The 22,067-nt window shown below is 43.4% G+C and overlaps 1 protein-coding gene across 3 annotated transcripts in view; it reads right to left on the minus strand.

The window, feature by feature from the left end:
* ALK (ALK receptor tyrosine kinase) overlaps positions 1-22,067 on the minus strand; it is a 574,962-nt gene that overhangs the window by 29,315 nt on the left and 523,580 nt on the right. The window contains exons 16-20 of one of the 3 annotated variants that reach the window (XM_083604448.1): positions 15,942-16,124; positions 11,784-11,885; positions 10,801-10,953; positions 8,240-8,347; positions 3,208-3,394 (exon numbers count right to left, since the gene is read on the minus strand). In XM_083604448.1, the coding sequence (XP_083460574.1) occupies positions 3,208-3,394; positions 8,240-8,347; positions 10,801-10,953; positions 11,784-11,885; positions 15,942-16,124 (733 nt within the window). Of the gene's footprint in view, positions 1-3,207; positions 3,395-8,239; positions 8,348-10,800; positions 10,954-11,783; positions 11,886-15,941; positions 16,125-22,067 lie in introns of those variants that run through there. The other 2 variants (XM_083604449.1, XM_083604450.1) reach the window with 2 other exon arrangements.

Genomic DNA, 22,067 nt, shown 5'->3' on the forward strand with positions numbered 1-22,067 from the left:
ACGTGTCATTGGGGGTGACTACAGCGGTCCTCCATCATAAAAAGCGTGAAGACAGGACAAATAACTCCCCCCCCAAAAAACCCTAGGTCTCTCCCAACAAACGTTTGAGACTAGCTCCCCTGAATGTAAAAGATTGATCAAACTGCGCGCGCCGCTAGGCGCGTGCCACTGCCCTGCAAGCTCTGATAAGCTCCTCCCACAGCTAATCACCTACCTCAACAGAAGCCCTGCCCCCTCTGACCTTTGCACAGGGAGAGCTTGATTAAGGCTCCTAGCTAGTTCCTTGGCTTTTTGTACTGCACTATAATTTCTTACTACACTAGGATCACACAGCATGCCATGCTCTCCAGTGAACAGGCATCACCACCTCACAGCTTTACAAGCTGAAATGACATTGTCATGATAGCAGCTACCAATTACTCTTGACAGGAAAGTCATTCTTACTGGCACAGGGCCACCATTTTTTAAAAAGCCAAATGTAAAGTGCAGCACGCAGTACCCTCCCCATTACTTCCTTCTTTCGCTTCCCTGGATTCTCTGTCATGCTCCAGATGGATTAAAACTTGGTGATTTCCTCACTGCCAGTGTAGGGCAAAGGCAATGTCAGCATGCAGTGCTCCCTGGGGCCCATCTGGTCCTAAGATTCCTTATTGCAGACGGTGTGCTCTTGTTATTATTATTATTTTATTTATTGAATTTATATACCACCCTATACCAAGAGATCTCAGGGCAGTTCACAGAACAAAATCAAATTATTAAACCACAATATATAATCAAAATAAAAACAACAGCCCAATAACACCCTCCTCGTCAAAGGGCTGGGTGCAACACATGCTTCCAAATTCAGACTTTTTCTCTGTTGCTCCTGTGAGTGGGGCTGGAAGCAGTGTGTGAAAATTTCAGGGAAGCAGACTTTGCCCAAATGTTAGGGAAACTTCCAAACAGTAAGAGTTATTTGACAGTGGAACAGCGTGCCTCTGGGGGTGGTGTGGGCTCCCCTATGATGTATCCTGAAATGCCATTTATCAGAAATGCTACAGTGGCATCCTGCATTGCAGATGCTGCCCTGAGCAACTTTGCGCTAGACAATGTCCAGTATCCCTTCCAACTCTAGAATTCAATGAATGTACAAGCCCTCTCTGATCAACCTTTGGCATCTTCAGAACAAAGACACTCAGATATCAGAACTGGTGAAGATCATCCACTGCTAGCTCCGATGGCATGATGTTGGATGGACTAGCTCTCTGCCTAAGAAAGTACCATTGTGTACCCACCTGAAGGGTAGATTTGCTTGCCCAGTGTAGCCTCACTAGGTTGGACTTACTTGCACCTCTATTGGATGAAGGCAGGAGTAGCTTTTACAGGAAATAGACTGGCCCCTCTTCAGTTTGGCATGCTCACCGAGCATAAACAGTGTTATGTACTGAAGTTCTCACCCTGGGCCAGCAGGGGGATACTGTAGATAGTTTTCACTCAGGTCCACATATGCAAATAAGGGATTGAAAGTGACGTTCAGTGATTGGATAGTTTCAGAAAATGGTTACTGTTGCGTTCTAGTGGAGGTCTATATAAGCAGGCTGGCTGAACCCTTCAGTTCAGTTCTGTTCTGGCCTGTGAATAAACAAGAGCTGTTTGAAGAATCGCTGTGTCGTCTGATATGTTCACCCATAACTTAACAAACAGTCTGGAGCTAAAACTCAAAACAGTGTGAACCTATTTCCTACAACAAACCATTAACTGAAAGCCAACCATGCAAACAGAGCTGGAGAGTGGGAAGAGATGTTGCAGGCCGTGCACGGATGTAGCTACACCCAGCCTGTGGAGAGGAGGGATAGGATTCTGTGTGTGTTTATATACAGAGAAAGAACAGTAGAGTGAAATCACAGAAGAAGAACATTGCTAAGCAAAGATGAAGGAGCACAAGGAGCCAAAGGAGAAGGTGATTGCTTTGTTGAGGCAGGAGCAAAAAAACGGAAGTGATGCCAGCCGATTTCCTGTAAAACTACTCCTGCCTTCATTCACTAGAGGTGCAAGTAAGCCCAACCCAGTGAATGCTACAGTGGCAAGTGAAATTTAGGCACCCCCATCATCCTCGAGGTTGGAACACCACTTGAGCATTTTAATTAGTTAGACCCAATTAATTCACAGTTCAGACATATGTGTTGGACACATAAAGCTTCATTAAGGATTGTTATTTATAACTCAGAAGTGCAAGAGAGATAGTGTACCCATAGACTGTAATGACTCTCATGTAAAGCATAAAGTTCAGAAATCTTTCTTCCCCACCCTCCCAGGCCTCCCCCGCCACTCAAATCCTTCAGGATGTGTGTATTAAAATGTTAACAACTTTTAATTCTAACTGCTTCATTGGTATGAATCAGCTGTTGTATTAAGTGTGAAATCTGACCATATTTGAGATCTTTTAGACCCTAACATATTTGATGGGCTTAATTTTTCTGCCTCTCAGTGAGGAATAGCCTTTTAGCGAAATCTTCAATTTGCATGTGTATTTTTTTTTTTATGTATACAGGGGTGTGAGCATATGAAGCAATAACTGAATGTGAGGGGGCACACAAAGTTAGGGGAGGAAATATACACCCTCCTTTCTATACCCTTACAGGGTCAGCTACAACTCTAAATACACAGAGAAGGGTTGAAATTAACTTTCTCCTACTGGAATTTACCTTAACTTGCTAATGCTTTCCCCCCAAATCCAGATCCATGTTAGACTGGCACTGCTATATCTGGGTTTTCTAGTGCCTGGCAGAGCAGATGCCTTTGCTGATGTCACTTTTATTGCCAGAGACCCAGTCACAAGCACTGGCAGAACCTCCAAAAGGTCACTGCGCCAGATGTCAGTGCTGTCTAAGAGAGCCTGGGCAAATTATAGCCAGTGCCTGAGGAATTACTGAGCTTTATATATGATAGCTCTTTGGATCATCCATAGGAAGCAGGTGCCGAACTTTTCTCCCTACCTGTCAGGCTGAACAACCTGAGGGGAGGGCAGAGATCCAGCTTCCATCCATTCTCCACTATCTTTACACCCAGAAGACCATTGCCACAGCCAGCAGTGGTCCTGCATGCTTGTGAATAAAGATGAGTGTGTGATACTGCCAGACAAAAGGAGAAGGCGCATGTGTGGATCTGCTCATGCACATTCGCCGCAGAGCGCATCCGAGCATAAAAAAGTCAGAGAGGCTGGTTTACCTTATCAAAGAGATATTTTTCCGGGGCACCTCTTTGAGGTCACTAATGGATGTGGTCTTCCCTGCAAAGCAATAATTGGGGTTGTAGTCAGTCATAATGGTGGAGGTTCGCAGCTTGCTCAGTTTATACTCGGGGCTCTGTAACTCCATCTGCATAGCTTGAAGTTCCTGGTGTTTCCGACGGTACACTAGAAACAGAGCACAGTAAGTTAGGGGTTTGGGCTTTCATCTGAGTGCACCTTGAAAAGCAATTTGCACTAAGAGCTCTGGTTACTTCTACGTCGCTCAGTCTGAAGCTGGGGTTTCTTTTCAGCTTTGAAATTAAGATAGGAGGTGATGTAATACTTGTAGTTCATATGAGGCAGACAATCAAGTGCTGACGGATGGTTAGGGCCCATGGAGGTCTGTGCTGTGCTGCTTAGGCAGACCACCACAGAGTGACTGCCAAAGCGAGGTGTATGGGAGGGGTGCTGTGCACACACCAACAGTCGGTGACTGGCCAAGTGTCAGTCAGGCTGGAATCCACTCTCACGAGGCCAATTTGGTGTTGTGCTGGCCTGGAAAAACACATGCCAGATGTCCCATGTCCCATGTCAGATCACGGGGCACAGCAGGCACCATCCCACAAAGGTGTCCAACCTCAGAGATAAGTGTCACTGTTGAATGATATCACAGCTTGCCACAACTAGAGGCATCCATTCATGTGGTGTCCGCCCTGTGGAAGATTGGAACTGCCTCACTCCTTGGTGCACCATCATGGATGTTATTTGCAACCACATTTATTTTGGAATGCATGTGATTCTTCTTCCTCATATCTCTCTCTCTCTATCTACACACACACACACACACACACACAGCCCAGTGTCAGCACCCAACTTTCTCAGAGAGCTGCCAGGGCCACAGCAGGGCCCACACTAGTGCCAACCTTGGGTGCTGGGTCTGAGAGCCTCCCACAATGTAAAACTTCCTCCAGTACCCCAGAGTGCATGATGGCCCATTTAGTTGTGAAAGATTTTAAACTGCAACCAGGAGCCCATAGATGTAGGTAGTGGCACCTGCCCTGTGGAACACCCTCCCATCAGATGTCAAGCAACTATTTTACTTTTAAAAGACATCTGAAGGCAGCCCTGTTTAGGAAAGTTTTTAATGTTTAATGCTGTATTATATTTTTAATATTTGGTTGGGAGCCGCCCAAAGTGGCTGGGGAAACCCAGCCAAATAGGTGGGGTATAAATAATAAATTATTATAATTATAGGTACCAAAAAAAGAAAAGAAAAGAAAAGAAAAGAAGAAGTAACCATCACAAATACTCTTACCTAAGCATACTTAGGTAAGCATACTTGCCACCTAAGCAGGGTGGGGGTGGAAAGTCAATCCTGCCTTTCAGAGCGTAGTGATCAGACCATGGCACTTTCATCAAAGGAGACATGATCACATCTATACCGGCGCCAAAGATCAAATCCAGCGTGTGGCCTGCTTGATGTGTGGGGCCCGAAACAAACTGGGAGAGCCCTAGTGTTGCCATGGAAGACACCAGGTCCAGAGCCTGTGAGGAGGGAGTGGCATCAGCATGGATGTTGAAGTCCCCCAATACCAATAGGTTAGGGAACTCCAAGGCCCAGCCAGCCACCGCCTCCAGCAGGCCTGACAGGGTGGCTGCTGGTGCGCTAGGTGGCCGGTACACCAGCCAGACAGCCAAGCTCACCTCAGAGCCCCACACTAGGCCAACACATTCAATGCCGGGGATCAGTGGCGGGGACAGTGGCGGGGATCGGCTGCGGCTCCAATCTGGTGGAACGCTCTGTCACAAGAGACTAGGGCCCTGCGGGACCTGACATCTTTCCGCAGGGCCTGCAAGACAGAGTTGTTCCACCAGGCCTTTGGTCAGGGCACAGCCTGACTCCCTCCTCTGGCAACCTGCACAGAGTTTTGCTTAATGGTTGCCATCAACTTGATTTTAATTAATTTTTATAATGAAATATTTTTAGAATGTTGGTTTATTTGATTGTTTGATTATTTGATTGTTGTTAGCCGCCCTGAGCCCGGCTTCGGCTGGGGAGGGCGGGATATAAATAAAATTTATTATTATTATTATTACAATGCATTTCTTTTTATACCCCACAGGGCCAAAGCAGATGTGGCATTTGTCAGGTACTTTGGGCTTCATGTAAAGCTGTTGTTTGCTATACAAATGAGTGGTATATCCCCTCCCCTGAGCTGGATCAGGACCATGACATGGGAGGAGGAGGGGCCTTTAACCCTTTCCCCCTGCAATGGACCTGATTCGATTCAGCCCTCCCTTGAAGTTTGCAAGTGAAGGAAAGGCCTCATTAGGGATTTCCTCCCATTGAAAATACCAGGTGCAAGGCTACAGACTCAGGCCCCTATCAGACTCAGGGTGTGGGGTAGGGCTTTTGCCAGCCATTTGCAAAAGTAAACAACAACAACAACAACAACAACAACAACAACAGTGCAGGACCAAACTGCGTGAAATTGTGTCTAGCCCTTAATTTGCCTTCCACATAAATGCCTTATGTGTAGAAAACTGAAACGGGGTTCTTGCAGAAAGTGTGTGGACTCTAGTGCCCATCAATATTAGTGACGCATGTGATCTGATTCATATGGAGCACAGAATAAATAAATATTTGGGAGAAGAATTTTGGAAGGGTTTTAGACCTAGTTTTCTTTACTAATTTTCTGGTCCTTTCCTGCCCTTGAGAGTGTTTTAAAGGGGGCAACTAACATTTTGTGGATTCCAAACTCATCCATCAAGTCCTTGTTTTAACCTTTCAAGTTCCTGTGGGAGCATTACATGCCTAGGGGGGAAAGTACAAGACTAGAATTAATTGGACATGCAAAAAGTTACTTTGAAAAAGTAATTGGAGCTGGGCATGAGAGTTCCCACAGCATGTTCTTGACTCTGGGCAGATTAACACAGTACTGCAGCACTTGTACTGTAGTTTCAGCTCTATATCTATTCCAACAGATAAGTTATTTTGCTGTGTGCAAGGGGTGGAGGGAAAGTTGATGGAGTGAACCTGTTGTGGTAATAGGAGCAGGGATTTGAGAGCCTATTATCACGCCTCCACATTTCTCCTATCGCAAGACTCTTGCTTTTAAGAACTATGCAAAAGACTCCTTCAGGATTCCGAGGCAGAAGTGCAAGATGTGTGTGTCCAAGAGGGGAAATGAGTCCTGCAACACAAACATGCAGCTTCTTTGTAATTTTTAACAAAGTAATGAAATTTAATGTGTGCTTGATTAGTTGGTTTGTTAAGATGAGGAATGGCCATTTGGTTGCTTGTGGGCCTGATCTAGTCCTTGCTGTTGTTTAGTCGTGTCCAACTCTTCGTGACCCCATGGACCAGAGCACGCCAGGCACTCCTGTCTTCCACTGCCTCCCGCAGTTTGGTCAAACTCATGCTGGTAGCTTCAAGAACACTGTCCAACCATCTCGTCCTCTGTCGTCCCCTTCTCCTTGTGCCCTCAATCTTTCCCAACATCAGGGTCTTTTCCAGGGAGTCTTCTCCTGAGATGGCTAAAGTATTGGAGCCTCAGCTTCAGGATCTGTCCTTCCAGTGAGCACTCAGGGCTGATTTCCTTAAGAATGGAGAGGTTTGATTTTCTTGCAGTCCATGGGACTCTCAAGAGTCTCCTCCAGCACCATAATTCAAAAGCATCATTTCTTCGGCGATCAGCCTTCTTTATGGTCCAGCTCTCACTTCCATACATCACTACTGGGAAAACCATAGCTTTAACTATATGGACCTTTGTTGGCAAGGCGATGTCCCTATCTAGTCCCTAGAAGCAAGACCAAATTTCATTACTGTGATGAACTCAACTAGATGGCCTTAGGCCAGATACTCTCTCTCACCCTCAGCTCCCCATCTCTAATAATAATAATAACTTTATTGTACACAGCCCATCTGATTGGGTTGCCCCAGCCACTCTGGGTGGCTTCTGACAGAATATAAAAAAAAACATATGATGCATCAGACTTTAAAAGCTTCCCGATACAGGGCTGCCTTCAGATGTCTATGGAAGGTCGTATACTTGTTTATCTCTTTGACATCTGGCAGGATGGTGTTCCACAGGGCAGGTGCCACTACCAAGAAGGCCCTCTGCCTGGTTGCATGTAACTTCACTTCTTGCAATGAGGGAACTGCCAGAAGGCCCTTGGAGCTGGACCTCAGGCTGAAGCCCTGTATACAATACAGTGTACTATAGCACTGGCCTTCTTTGCAGGATTATTTTTTAAAGATTACAAACAGCACAATGTGTTTGAAGGATGTATTTGTTGTTGTTTTTGCACTTTTAACTGTGAGGAAAACTGGCATCACCCGCCAACTAGCATCACCCAGGGATGTGATTTGAATATACACACCAATATCTTTGAAGTAATGATAATGATAGTGATTATGATCGCACCATCAATGTTCATGGCACTTCACAGAATGCAGAAGGAATGGTCCATAACCAAGAATGTTTAGTCGTCTATAATTTGACCCAGAGAGACAAAAGAGAGCCTTTGAGGGAAGCAGAGGCAGGGATAAACTGGATGGGGTGGGAGAATTATAGCAATTTGCCAAAGCCTGCTCAAGTGATTTTCTAGCTGAAGCGGGATTTTAACACAGGTCATATACAAACAGCCTACTTAACTAATCTATAAGGAGACAGCCAGAACAGAACATGTGTGCTATTAATAACTTTTTAAAAACCTGAGGAGTGCAACAAATCACTCCATCAGTCAATAAGCCAAACAATCGATACATTTCTCACTCCTTTAATTTAGTCCATTCCCTTAATTCAGCCCACTATGTGCTGTGTTGGTTGTATGTGAAACCAGGATATTCTGCAGCCCAGATAAAGCTCACTTCTATGACTGGGCTCCTCTGCTGCATCAACAGCCATTTAAAATGGTCACAACGGAAATCATTCTTGCTATGCCATTCAGGTGATTAAGGCCGGAGGATGCACCACATTCAGTGAGTATTGCTGATTTCAGCATGTTTTGGGTCAAGAAGGAACTCACCTATCATGATCCCAGAAAAGGCTAGAATCAGAGCAGCAACGAGGGCAGATGTCACTACAGACAAGACCAAGGAGAGGGAAGGATTCTTCGTAGGCAGCACAGGCTCAGCTGGAACAGATGTGCAAAGACAGAAGGCATTAAGTTGTTCTCAGCAGCCTGCGGTAGTTGCAAAATACCTTAAAAGAGATATAGACTATTAAGGTCTCTTCATACATTCATTACATTTTTGGAGTGTAACAAGGAGGTTTTTGGTTTTTAAAAAAGAAGCCTACACCTAAAAATGCAATGTGTGAATGCAACAAACAGGTGTTTGAAAACACACAATTCATACAAGAATGGGATTGGCTGCAGCGCCTACTGAGTGCACATTCAGTTGCAAATCCAGCTTTGTTATTGTATCATGCATGAAATTGCTTGGTTCATACGTCGTGTTAAGCCAAACCATGGCTCAGTGCAGATACACGAGCATGCATACTGCTGGGGAGAAGATCACTGCTGCTTCACTCCTGCCTGGTCATTCTGCTGTTGAGCCACATTGAGCTAGACTATGGTTTGGCTTGGTGTGCCATCCAAATCGAAGCTCAGGGTTGGCCCGCTCATGAAACGAAGTGGTCATCTCAGCTGGCGGATCTGGGCCCCAGGAGTGTGCTGCTCATCACTGCTGCCTTCCTACACGAGGGTGCCCCCACCTCCTCCTCTTCTGCCATGGGTACTCCCCACTGCTGCTGCAAATACACTCTGCTGCAGACACGCCCCCTATGGTGGTGGTGGGCAGTGCCGGATTTAGGTATAAGCTAAACAAGCTATAGCTTAGGGCCCCACTCTCTTGGGGCCCCCAAAAAATTTAAAGGAAAGAAAACCTAGATGTACATTCCCAAAATATAAGATAAAAGACAAATAAAATAAAACCTACATATAGCAACAGTGGCAAATGGCTTTAGATATATATTAGGTCCGTAAATTACCATATAGCATATATTCAACACAAAAAACAGCGACAATATGTTGTTGACAAAGGACAGCTGGACATATAAAGGGCCCCATTAGTTTCAGTAGCTTAGGGCCTCATCAAACCTAAATCCGGCCCTGGTGGGGGGTATGTACCCACAGCAGAGGGAGTAGAGGCAGCAGTGGCAGCGGTGATGGGACATTTTGCCTCAAGTCTGCTGTTATTGTTGCTATTGTGTTATTTTGTACTTAAATTGTTTTACATTTCTTTATTGCAAACCGCCCTGGGAACTTTATGTGATGGGATGGTACACAAATATCATTCAATCAATCAATCGGGGGGATTTTTTTAAAAAAATAATAATAATAAAAAATAGTGAACAATCCTCCACTTCCACTGCTGTATTATCTAATTTAACTCAGAGCTGAAACTGGCAGCTGCTTTGCATTTTGGGCCTGCCAATTTAACATTTTCTCCCTCTCAGCTTTTATGGCTTTTCTTTCATATCCATTGAGTGCCAATGTTAATTTCCTGATAGAAAACCATCTGTTTCAATGGCTTGATCTTAATTGAGGAAAGTGGAACAACGGGCCATTGGAGGGTCACAGATCCAGGAGAGCTGATTGCAGCAGAGGTTCACCCTGCTTTCTGCACAATGTAAAGATAGCAGATGGAATGAATGGGAGGGGCGGAGACAAAATACAGAGCCATGTGGCGGGAAGGCAAAGTTCGCTGTGGTATCTTAGGAGCTTATTGGCTTATTATGCAGCGTTGGGAATACAAGCAGGGTTATTTTTCATCCAGAACTCACTGGAACTCAGTTCCTTCACATCTCAGGTGGGCGCCATGGCCATTACAAGAAAACAAGGGAGGCATTCATGGTGAGTTTTGGCGCCTCTTTTTCTAGAAAACTAGCCCTGAGCACAAGAGTTCAGAAGCAATGGCTGATTTCACTGGACAGCACTGATGAAATGAAGTGAAATTTTAGCAAGTGGCATATAGGCTGTGAGGGGACATAATATTCTGACAGGTAGAGAATTTTAAAGGAACCCACTGCAGGAAGCAGAATAGGTACACTCATACTGAGATATTTTCAAATAATGTCAAATAATCGCACCACAGTAGAGGCAACGTACTTAGCACAATGGTTAATCTAACCTTCTTGAGGATTTTTTGATGATTTGCAGCCCAGCTGCAGATTGAAGAGTCTTATAGAACAAGTATACATTTGAAAACTCAACCCCCCCCACATTGACCACATGCAACAGGTTCATATTATGAAAGGGATATGGGGCTGTGCTGCTGGCCCTGCCCCCAACGACATGCCCACCCACTCCCCTCTCAGCTCCACTCCTATGCAATGAGAATAGGTCTGAAGGGGGAAATGTCTCATGGAGGCTCCTCCATGGAATCACCAATGGGTGCAGAGCTCCCAGTCACATGGAGGAACCTTCACAGGCACAGCTGCCTCCCTTTTCAAACTTCTGCTCAACACACAAGAGAAGGAATGGTGAGGAAGCCCAGAAGATGGTGTGAAATCAGTGCGGCGGCCAGTAGCACAACCCTGCTTCCCATCTGAGCTAAAGAAGGCCTTTCCTGTCCGGCTTCTTACCTATGCATGAGACACCATCATCAGCCAACACATACCCGAAAACACATATGCAAATAACCTCCTGTGTCTTCATATCAATGTGGCACATATCGTGATCACAGTGGCTACAGTTCACATGCACTTTGATTTCGACTTCGCCATGCCCATCTGTCACTAGGGAACGGATGAAAGAAATATTACTAATCTGTGATCTAAATCACCCAAAACAGGGCACAGGCATACCCATAAAAGATTTGTAAGCAAGACAATGGTAGACTACCAGCTGACCTGAGGTGGAATGAGCTGAGGGGCCTTTGCTATTGTGTATTAGGCAGCCTATTATCAAGATGTTCGTACAAATATTATTACCCCGTTGCTTAGAAGAATGCCCAGTACTTCTAGTTTGGAATCGTCCAGTTACTAGAAGGCGGAAAACTAGAGATTATAGCAATAGTCGCAAAATTTTGCCTGACAGTCTTCAAAATACATCAGTCATGTTTACCCATTGGGTCTATATAGCCTTTTCATCTTTCCTTTAAATTACTTTTCAGTTAAAAAACAATTCTCTGTCCTGGCTGCCTTCCAGACAAGTTCCTCTGAGGTAATTTTTTTTTGGGGGGGGGCCTGAAAGCAAGTGACTACCCCAATATGATCTCTATTACAGCAGCCTCCTCACTCTGAATCTCTTCCCTCATCGTGATTGCACAGTAAGATGGGGGTGTCTGTAAAGGGAAGACAGCTTCACATACAAACTTCTGGACTCACTGATTCAAGAAAAGAAACGCTATGTTATGTCAAGAGCAAGATCTGCTGTTGTTTGGCCTGAGGTATGTATAAGTTATTGTCTTCTTTAAAGGCTTTTGCCATGCCCAATTTAGCACCTTAAGAACTTTCAGACTATTCCAGACATGTTGCCCATATTCAATCTAATATAGCCCTTCAAAAATATTCAGATATTTTATAAACACATCATAACAACCACTCTCGCTGGCTGATTAAAATACCTTTTAATGCAGGGGTGTACAATGAACCATAATAATTATTAATAAAAGATACACCATCTTCTCCATCCATCTCAGGGTCATTGTTTTCTGCTGCATTGCCACCTACAGAAAACACAAAAACACCTTAAAATATCATTGTGATGCCAAAGTTTTTGAAGAAGAAAAAAATACACAACACTTATAAAAGAACAACAAAGAGTCTTGTGGCACCTTAAAGACTAACTAATATATAGTAGCATAAGCTTTTGTGGGCCCCAGATTCCACTTCATCAGATGTGGGTAAGTAGATATATATTCCCTGAGTACAGAGAGAAGAAAAATACACACACCACATTTTAGCAAACTTTAGCCCCCAAAGCCAAGCAATACAAGAGACTGTCGCAGATCTATCACAGTTCCACACAGAGGACAAATGAATACAGAATCAAATACATGGCTGTGATCCATTCCTGACTGTCCCACTCTCATTTAATCTCTATTCTATGCAAGAGAATGGGCACAAACAACACTTGTAAAATGACAGAGAGTCTTGTTGCACTTGACAAGGTTTACATATTTTGTTATGGCATAAGCTTTTGTGGGCTATAGCCCACAACATCAGATCAGTGTGATTTTTTTCTTTTGGAAGACACCATATTTAGTCATACGGAAAAGAAATAATAGAATCATCAAATCACAGAATTGTAGAGTTGGAAGGGACCCTGTGGGAAATCTCTCCATATATTTAGGATCCTACCCCATGCATCTGGCGAACTGGGCTCTAGTCCACAAACGCACACGTCGTAAGAAAATGTGTTAGACTTTAAAGTAGCACAAGGCTCTTTGTTTTTGCGGAACAGATTAACACAGCTAAGCCTCTGAAAATTTTAAAAATGGGAACACTCAGAAAAGAGTAGGGGGCCATTTTTATCTCTCAGGACATTCAATAGTAAGACGTTAGAGCTGCCATTTTCCCAAATACTTTTCAAAGATGGATTCCAGCAATAATGTGCTGAGCTGGAATTCATTAGTAAATCTGACTCTGAAGAATTTCAACTGTACAGAACTTGGAGTGGCTAGCACACCATGGAAAGTAGCTGCCATTTTTAGACATTTTTTTTACCCAATTGATTGTGCTATGCCAATTGCTTACCAGTGGGAGTGCACCTCATGAAGTGGGCTCTAACCCCCAAAAGTTTGTGCCACAATATTTGTGTTACTTTAAGGTGCTACAAAACTCTTTGGGACAGAGCCAGATTAAGTTAGTTGAACTTTGGTTCCACTGAAATCACTGGGCAAATTGATCATGTCTAAAGCCCCCGTTGATTTCAATGGGAATGAAGTTCAACTAACTTAGTCAGGATATAAGACATGGTTGTTGTTTTCTGCAGCAGACTAGCACGGCTACCCTTCTGGTATGTGTCACTACAGCAGGTAAAGGAAAAATACTAATTACCAACTCTACAAAATAAAAAACATCTGGCAGAAAAAAGGACAATCATCTGGCAAAATATTAAGTGACTACTGGGTCATTTCAAGAATTTCAGTTTAATAAGCGGTTTGAATGATGCAAATGAGTATTTCAGCACAATCCTGGGGAGATCCATTGAGCAAAAAGATTACAATTGTGGGGGATGGTAAACTGCTTTCAGGTTGTTGCTTTGTGACAATCAAGCGGTGTCTAATTTTAATGAAATAAATAGATGAAATAAATAAAAATCTTCACAGTGTTGTTTGAGTGACAGATTGAAAATGCTGGTGTGTGCAAAAGTCAAACTGCTGTTCAAGGCATAGCAATAATCAGACCGGTTTTCTCTTTGATCATGTTGAGTCTATGGTAACTCATCTTTGGCAGATGCCATACGCCAGGTGTAGCCAAGGTGATGCTCTCCAGAGATGGTTGGGCTCCATCAGCCCCAGCAAGAATGACCAGTGATCAGGGATGATTGGAGCTAAAGTACAACATCTGGAATGCACCACATTTGCTATTCCTGTCATGCAGATCCTGGGTTATTACCATGTACAGTATAGATTCCTTTCTTGTTGCCCATTCTTAAGCCTGCCTAAACCAAATAACCAATCAATCTGCCAGTCAATCAATTTAATTTTAATCTCCTCTGAAGAGAGGCAGGAAATGAAGAGGAAAACACATTTGAAAATTTAAATAATCATACAAGGCTATTTTCAGTTCTATTTTTCAGAAGCAGCATATATAATACACATGCAGTTCAGTAAGATTTTGAAATCAACTATCATTTGCTTCCTCCAGGGTTCTCACATATATAGGTGGGTTCTCCCCCCAACCATTTTGAAGTGGCAAACAATAGGATGGAGTCACCACAAGATGATTTTTGTTCTTGCATGAGGGATCATCTGAATGCTTCAGTACCTCTCAGCCATGTGTCAAGAGCAAGACATGCCACATTCTGGTCTAAACAACATTTCGTGTTTCCCAGGATTTAGTACATCCAACACGTATCTGAGATGTGCCAGCATTCAAATAACCAATCAGCATGCATAAAACAAAATTACCTCATGTTGATTTCTCCACAGCTGACACCACATCCATCACATGTTGTACCCAAATAGGAAACTAGGGACCACCACAGATGAGAAGATTCAGAATGGCCCAAAAGATTGGAAGACAGGTAGCGAAAATTATTGTCTACCCAGTGATTTGAATTTTAGGCTCTGACAGCTGTCATAATAGGCCTTCAATACTGCTGTTGCAATTGACTTCTCTGGCAACTGGCAACCATCTGCAATGGAGTCAAGGACTGATTGTGAAGACTGAATTACTTGCCTTGTCTAGAGATCAAAGCCAATGCATATTTGTGGCACAACAGTCTTCAGGCAAAAGTACCTTGATGCCATAAAGCATAGCAAATGCCTCCTGCTACTATTTCATCATTTATAAACACAAAACATCAAGAGGACACCATCATTATTCAAAATTCACAGCAAGATCTTGAAGGTTGATCGCATGTCCTTTTGAAAGAACTTCCCACCGTGCAGGACTGGTGCTTTTGGTTGCTTTTGCCAAGAGTTATTCAACATGCACTATGCCACCAGCATTAACTGGTACATAGGCTAATAAGTACCAGAGCAGTTTGGCACAGCTGCAGTGTAAATTGCAGAGACTTGATGCCAAGTCAATCAATGCCAAGCCAAACACCATAACCCCCCAAAAAATGGATAGGGGCACCGCTGTCATTGTGCAACTCTCTCTGGCTCTGCATGTGTCTAGGGCAAACGTATGCAGCTGGAAGTGTGCTGTACTCCTGCAAGTTCTCTGTGTGATCTAGAACCCTGTATGATCAGGGTTCTAAATCGTGTTGAGAGCCTGTGCTAGTGCAGCCGGAAGCTCACTTGCCCTGAACAGGTAGGAAGCCAGAAGGAGTTGTGCAATGGCAGGGTGGAGACAAAAGCATGGTCCTACAGCCCCTTTGTCCTCGTGTTGACCGTCTAGGTAAGTAACACCTGAATAGAGCTTGCATCATGTTAATGTTCATCTAGCATTAAAAGGCAACATATACACAGGGGGTCAAGAATGCTACACAAGCCTCCCGCCTCATCAGCATCTATAGCTGGAAATACTAAACTTCATATTCTAAATAAACGAGACCAAAATGCATAAGTTGTGCAGTTCAATGCTGCACAACTCAATTTCATTGAATAATTTGCTTTTTTAAAGAAGTAAAAAAAAACCCCAGACCAAACAACAAGGAGAGAAAAGAACACCAAGGGCATTGTGTGGGGAAATTAAGTGTGCTAGTAATGAGATCTGAAAGCTGCAGAGGCACCAGCAGAGGTAACCAGCTGAAGCCCTTCGGACTACCTCCTCTCTGCCCTCTGATCCTTTAGCACACCTTTAAACTCTTTTTCTATAGGTATGAGGGCTCGAAACTTTGGGGAAGCGGGCACATATGAATTGGGATGCCCAGAATTCCAAAAAGGGACCCCATTATAGCAATGAATAGATTGGTACAACCTTGGCCATGCAGATTCTTAGACCCCCCGTGCGTCAACACTTAGCACTACATGACATTCAAATATACAGATAGCTATCGATGCAAATAGAGATATGCCAGATATAGGGAAATTTTGTTTCAGCAAAATTTTGCTGAGCATTAGCACTAAGGGAGGGGAAGGGACACCTTGAACACGAAGCCACTTTACCTATATATCCTCCGCCTCCTCCACCTGAGGAGCACCCCCCTCCACCCCCTCCGAAACCCCCTCTTGTCTCCCACCCCCACTTCTTCATGGCCTGGGGGCAGGATTTTCCTCCGGTAGCGCCTTCCAGCAAGGATTTTCCCGACCAGAGGAAGGAAGTGTTATCACTCCAGCCACCTCCACCACCTGCAGTTTAAAAAAAAGAAGAAGAAGAGTTTGGATTTGATATCCCGCTTTATCACTACCCAAAGGAGTCTCAAAGCAGCTAACATTCTCCTTTCCCTTCCTCCCCCACAACAAACACTGAGGTGAGTGAGGCTGAGAGACTTCAGAGAAGTGTGACCAGCCCAAGGTCACTCAGCAGCTGCAGGTGGAGGAGCGGGGACGCGAACCCGGTTCACCAGATTACGAGTCCACCGCTCTTAACCACTACACCATGCTGCCTCTCCAAAAGGGAAAATAGTTCCAGTAAGTTCCCATTGCATCCATAAAATGCAGGAGAAACTCAACTAGGTTATAGGTTCCTTACTGGAAAGTACAGAATTTGTGGAGAACAAGTCTCATCTATACTATGTATATACTTTTTTTTTTTAAAAAAAAGGGTTTAAGTGCTAATAACAATAACTTATTTCTTTTACTCCTCTCCCCCATCTGACTGGGTTGCCCCAGCCACTCTGGTTGGCTTCCACAAAAATACAGAGGGAAAGGTGCATGGCAGGGAGGGAAGAACCACATCAAACATTAAAAGCTTCTCAAAACAGGGCTGCTTCAGATGTCTACATTTTTTTTTAGAGTTGTTTAACTCTTTGCCACCTGCAGGGAGGGTGTCCCACAGGGTGGGTGTGACTAACAAAAAGACCTTCTAGCTGGTTCCCTGTAATTTCACTTCTCACAGTAAGGGAACTGCCAGAAGACCCTCAGAGCTTGACCTCAGTGTCTGAGCTGAACGATGGAGGTGGAGATGCTCTTTCAGGTACCCAGGGCTGAAGCTATAGCTTCCTCTCAAGTAGTATGTATCAGAGCGAACGAGTGGGGGAGTTAGTTGCTAGAAATTCATTGCCTCTCTTTCAATGGAGGCGCAATGGAAACCTGACACACTTAAACCTGTTTTTGTGCAGTATCAGTCAAAGTGTACACATGCCTTTGATGCTGGATTGTGGAAGGTCAACATGACATTATGGTGCCAATAGGGCTAGACCTGCCATGTACCAGGATGATGAGGAAACAGATGAAAGCAGAAATTGTGCCTGAATGCTGCACCAAGGCTTTTAAAGTGTCAAATCTAGTGTATCTTTTGCTTTAGGTAGCAAAATGTCTTGGTCCAACACTGGCTAACAAAGGCTTTCTTTATATCATAACAGTAATATGGGAACACATATAGTATCCTCTCCGCAAATGACAGGTTAATCCAGAAATTGGGCTAACAAGGGGAGAAACCAAAGCTTACTTGCAAAGCACATGCTTTTGTGTTCAGAAAGTGCCAGGTTTGAGCCCTGCCCCCTCCAATGAAAAGGATTGGGGAACAGCCCTGTGAGACTGGTGAGCTGCTACAAGTCAGAGTAGACAATACTAGGCTAGATAGTATAATAACCTAACCTTCTATAGGGCAGCTTTCTATATTCCCGATTATTGTTCTTGCACTGGGTCTTTTGGAAAAGCAGCACGGAAATGGATCTATGAAACACAAAATTCACCTAGAAAACGGGATCTCAAAGAAAGTTTCAGACCCTAGGTCAGCAATGAAAGGACAGGGGCTGTTACAATGAACCCTATGTTAGAGTTTGACATTCCTTTGGTTTCTGTGTCACACTCCATTTCCTGCCTGAACTCTTTGAGGCATATTGTCAGGAGCTGGACTGAGGAGGAACGGTGAGGACTGCCCCCCCTCTCCTGAACCTTCCCGAGAACAGGAGGACAGTATAGATTTATAGCAGTGGTTTGCAGAAGGGCATAGTTCAGAGGCTGCAGAGAGAAGAAGCTGGGAAAATATTGGGAGAAGAGCAGCAGGAAGAAGAAACACCAGGGGAGAGACAGCTGACAGTGTCTTTAGAAAGCATTCCTGACCCCCCCCCCCCAGGACCAGGCAGGCATTGAGAGTAGTAGAACAGAAAGCTCAGAGGCAGAAAACTCAGATCAGCTGGTGCAGGGATGACATAGAATAGGAGAGACGGAGGGGGTGGGACTTTACTCGGAGCAATGCCATTATCTAAGAGAAACTGCATTCCTTCATCTCTCTCTCTCTCTCTCAGTGAATATTGAATAAAGTACTTGGTAAGAACTCTTCTTGTTCATCTGCTTCTTGGCTGCCACCGTGGGAGGGATCGGATTCCCTGAAGCCTCATATATATTGAGGCAGCTGTTCTGATACTAGATATTCTCTTTTCCCTATCTCAACAACCCCCAGCTGGAATCCACTATACAGTTGAGAGGCAATAGGCCCAGTTCACGCTAGAGAGAGCCTTTTTCTGGAAGAGTGTGTGGGCACCCTCTGTTTTGGACCACATAGATCATTGATCTAGACACCCTGTGCTACTGCATAATTGGCGCTCTATCTGAGCAATCTCTCTCCCTTTTAAGGATGGAGAATCACATAAATCAGGTGGGGCATCCACATCACATGTGACATTGCCTGTGATGTGTGGGGGAGGAGTCTACCTCTGCTTCTGATCCATTTAGAGACACTGATTGGCTCAGTGTTTGAACTGGGCTAACAGTCATTCTCCTCCACCAGTGTTTTAAAATTTCCAATAGCTAGGCTACAGAGAGTGCAGGAAGCAGTCTATCATTGTGAAAGGCTGCTTATTCTACAAAAATGACAGAGCTCTTCCATTTTTTATCTTCCACCTCATCAAGAGGTCTGTTCCATGTGATGGATGAATCAAGCCTTTGGGAATCCAAAAGCTATTTTGACTGGCTTATTATAATTTAGTTTGGGTTGGTAAATAACTACATAAATATATTGACTTTTTAACATTTTGGGGAAATTTCCAATAAACTTATTAAAAAAGAGAGAAAAGTTGTATTATAATAATTAAAAATGATTGCAAGTACTTGCAGTAATATTAATATAATATAATATAATATAATATAATATAATATAATATAATAATATAATACTGTAACCAGTGGGAATTGACCTACAATGGCTTCTGAAAAGAGAACAAGAGCTGGAGACATTCATGCACATTAGCAAACTAATTGGAACTGGCAGAGAGTTGCTGCCCTTTGAACTCCCAACTCTGTGAGACATTCTTGGGTATGGGCTGCTGCTAAGAGAACAAAGTGATGAGGATGTCAGAAACTACCTAGCAGCCAGTCTTGCAAAGGACATTTACCCTAAAGTGCTTGAAAAGTGGAAACAAGCAAACAGTTCTTTTGTTGCCCCCACTGTAAATTCACAAGCCACAATCTTACAAAAAATCAAAGAGAACCGGGAGAAGGCCAAAAACATATGTCTTGATAGAGAAAAGCTAGATGTCGAAGAGGTTTTCACTTTAAAACTTGACAAGCTTTGTGACATCCTCAAATGCAAGTCTATTCCCCTCCACCTATGCTCTGAATTTCGCTGCCCTGCAGATGCTAATTGCAAAGATGAAGCTCACATTAACTGTACATGCCCTAAGGAGATGAAGATCTCTGTGAAGGAACTTGCTTTCATTAAAGGTCAGAGAGAGAAGACTGGTTCTACTGGACCACATCAGACTGGCTTGCCAGATCTGCCTCAGCATAACAGACAAATAGTGGAAGCGGCAAGATGAGAGAAGGAAGCTTGCTGAATATAAGCAAAGAAGAAAGCAGAATGCTCCAATACCATCAAATGAAATAATTTTCTCTGCTGAGGAAAATGAAGAACAAATAGCTGATGCCCAAAATGGAAATGATGGAAGTTAGGAATTAGGAAAACCAAGCAGGCCTTCCACTTCTAATAAAAAGACAGATTAAAAATACATAGTGTTGCTATGGAGAGCATCAGATATAATGTTGGCCTGTGTGCCACAGTTGCAATCCCCACTGCTGCCTTTATGGATGGTGTAGTTGATCACAATAAAGTCAAGAAGGGCCAAAGAAAAAGTTATGATAACCCTGTATCAGGAATTTGATTATCTTTGTCCGAAGGGTGAAATTGACTGCATCTTCTTGGACGGCTGTAAAGAGACAACTAAAGGTTGAAAGCATACATTTCAGACCAGCAGTTCCCCATCAACAGCATTATTCTGTGTGCAGTGAACCAGATGAAAGATCTCTACTACTTCACTCAAAGAGAGAAAAACCAGCAGAAGCTACTGCTAATAATCTTGTAGATTTCACGAAGATGTGGATAGATAAGAGCCTGCAGGCCATTGGAGGTGATTCTACAAATGTTAACACTGGCTGGGAGGGTGGTGACATGCATTGGGTAGAGGTCAAGCTTGGTTGTAAGCTGATCTGGTTGGTTTGTGCCCTCCACACCAATGAGTTACCCCACAGCACTTGATCACAGCACTTGATGCGAAGACCTTGTCTGACAGCAAGTGGACAGGCAACACTGGCAAGATGCTAGACACTGTGACAGAACTCGAAGCTGATCTTTCATTCACCAAACTATCCACTGAGGAGCCTCTCACTTCATGGAGTGACAATAAAGGATATGTCTACTGATCAAGTGTACGGGTATCAGATCACACATGCCATAAGGTCAGGTAAACTTCTCACCAATCTGGCCCAGTGAGCCTTTCAAGGTGGTTAACAACAGCAAACAGGCTACACATGAATGTATACACATGAGAGATGTGAGGGCTGCATCAGTGGCCAAAGAGCAAATTGGCAGCTGATGTCCACGAGCCATTCAGAGCAAGACTTAATGAAACTTCTTGTTTAAATTTCTTATTAACTGATGTCATTACTTTCTAATGTTGTTTTATGATTACAAGGTAATGTTGTATGCTTAGTAGGACATGTTTTATGCAGAGAAACTAAATTGTTAATAGGCATTACCTGACCTTTTCAGAAGGTAAAATTAAAATTCTGTGGTTTTTCCTAGAGCAGCGTATGTGCTTTTTAATCAAACATAGATTTACCAAGCCAAATGTTGTCCAGTCACAAACAATAATAGCAGATTTGAATTCATCACACTGAAAAACATATTTTTAAGACCCCTCACTGAATAAATGTTTAAAAATTAAACGCCCTGCCCTAAAATGACATGCCCTAGTGTGGTGGTATCTAACATTTTCCAACTAACATAGTTTCCAAGTAACATTTTAGGTGGAGATTTTTATCCCAGTCTGTATCTCTATTGGAGCTAAATGGCTTTTAAATAGGTTCTTATTGTTGATGTTTTTATTGTTAAGTAGCCTCAGGACGTTTTATGGGAAGCGATTCATAAATGAATCAATCAAACAAACAAATAAACAAACTATGGTTTATTAAGCTGGGAGAACCGTGTCTGAAAAGGATATAGAAGGATAAAAACATCAGAATTTTTAAAAAAGGAAACAGAACTGAAAAGAGGCCTCTGTTGTAAACATTGGTGCATATGGATATATGCAAAATAAGACCGCAGAAAAAGTTAATGATCTGTGCGGGGGAAGAAAAAGTGCCTCAGCAATGGCCAGAATGGGAAGCATCCATAAAATGTTTTTTCCAAAGGAGCCCTGCTGGTGCTAACGGGTATTGTACTAGGTAAGGTGGGCGTCTCCTTTTTGAGGTAGTACTTTTAGCAATTAAGAGAGACTGAGAAAGAGAGAACACTGGCCAGAATAGGGCAAGCATTGGGTATACACTGTGTTAATAAAAAGCAGCAGATACTAGAAAATTGAACTATGCATAAATGGCATCTCAAAACTCTCCACCATATTTTCAGGTAGAGAAATCAGAGATACTATTTCCATGAAGTATCTGACTGTGCTCACCATTAGCAAACGGCAGTAACAAAATTTCCCTCTTTTCTCCTCAGGTTTCTCTCTCTCTCTCTTGGGGTGAGGGGGATGTTGGTAGCCTGGTCACCATTTTGTATCGTCCACAACAGCCAGACTTTGTCATGTACTGGGTCTTTGGTAGGAATAAATGGTGGCTGCCACAATGAATGAATACATACTAGAGAATATTATGGGAAAATAAAGCAGCAAATAAAAAAACATTTTATTTTAT

Source organism: Podarcis filfolensis, assembly GCF_964270895.1.
Source record: "Podarcis filfolensis genome assembly, chromosome: 3".
In the NCBI taxonomy this organism is placed as follows: domain Eukaryota; kingdom Metazoa; phylum Chordata; class Lepidosauria; order Squamata; family Lacertidae; genus Podarcis; species Podarcis filfolensis.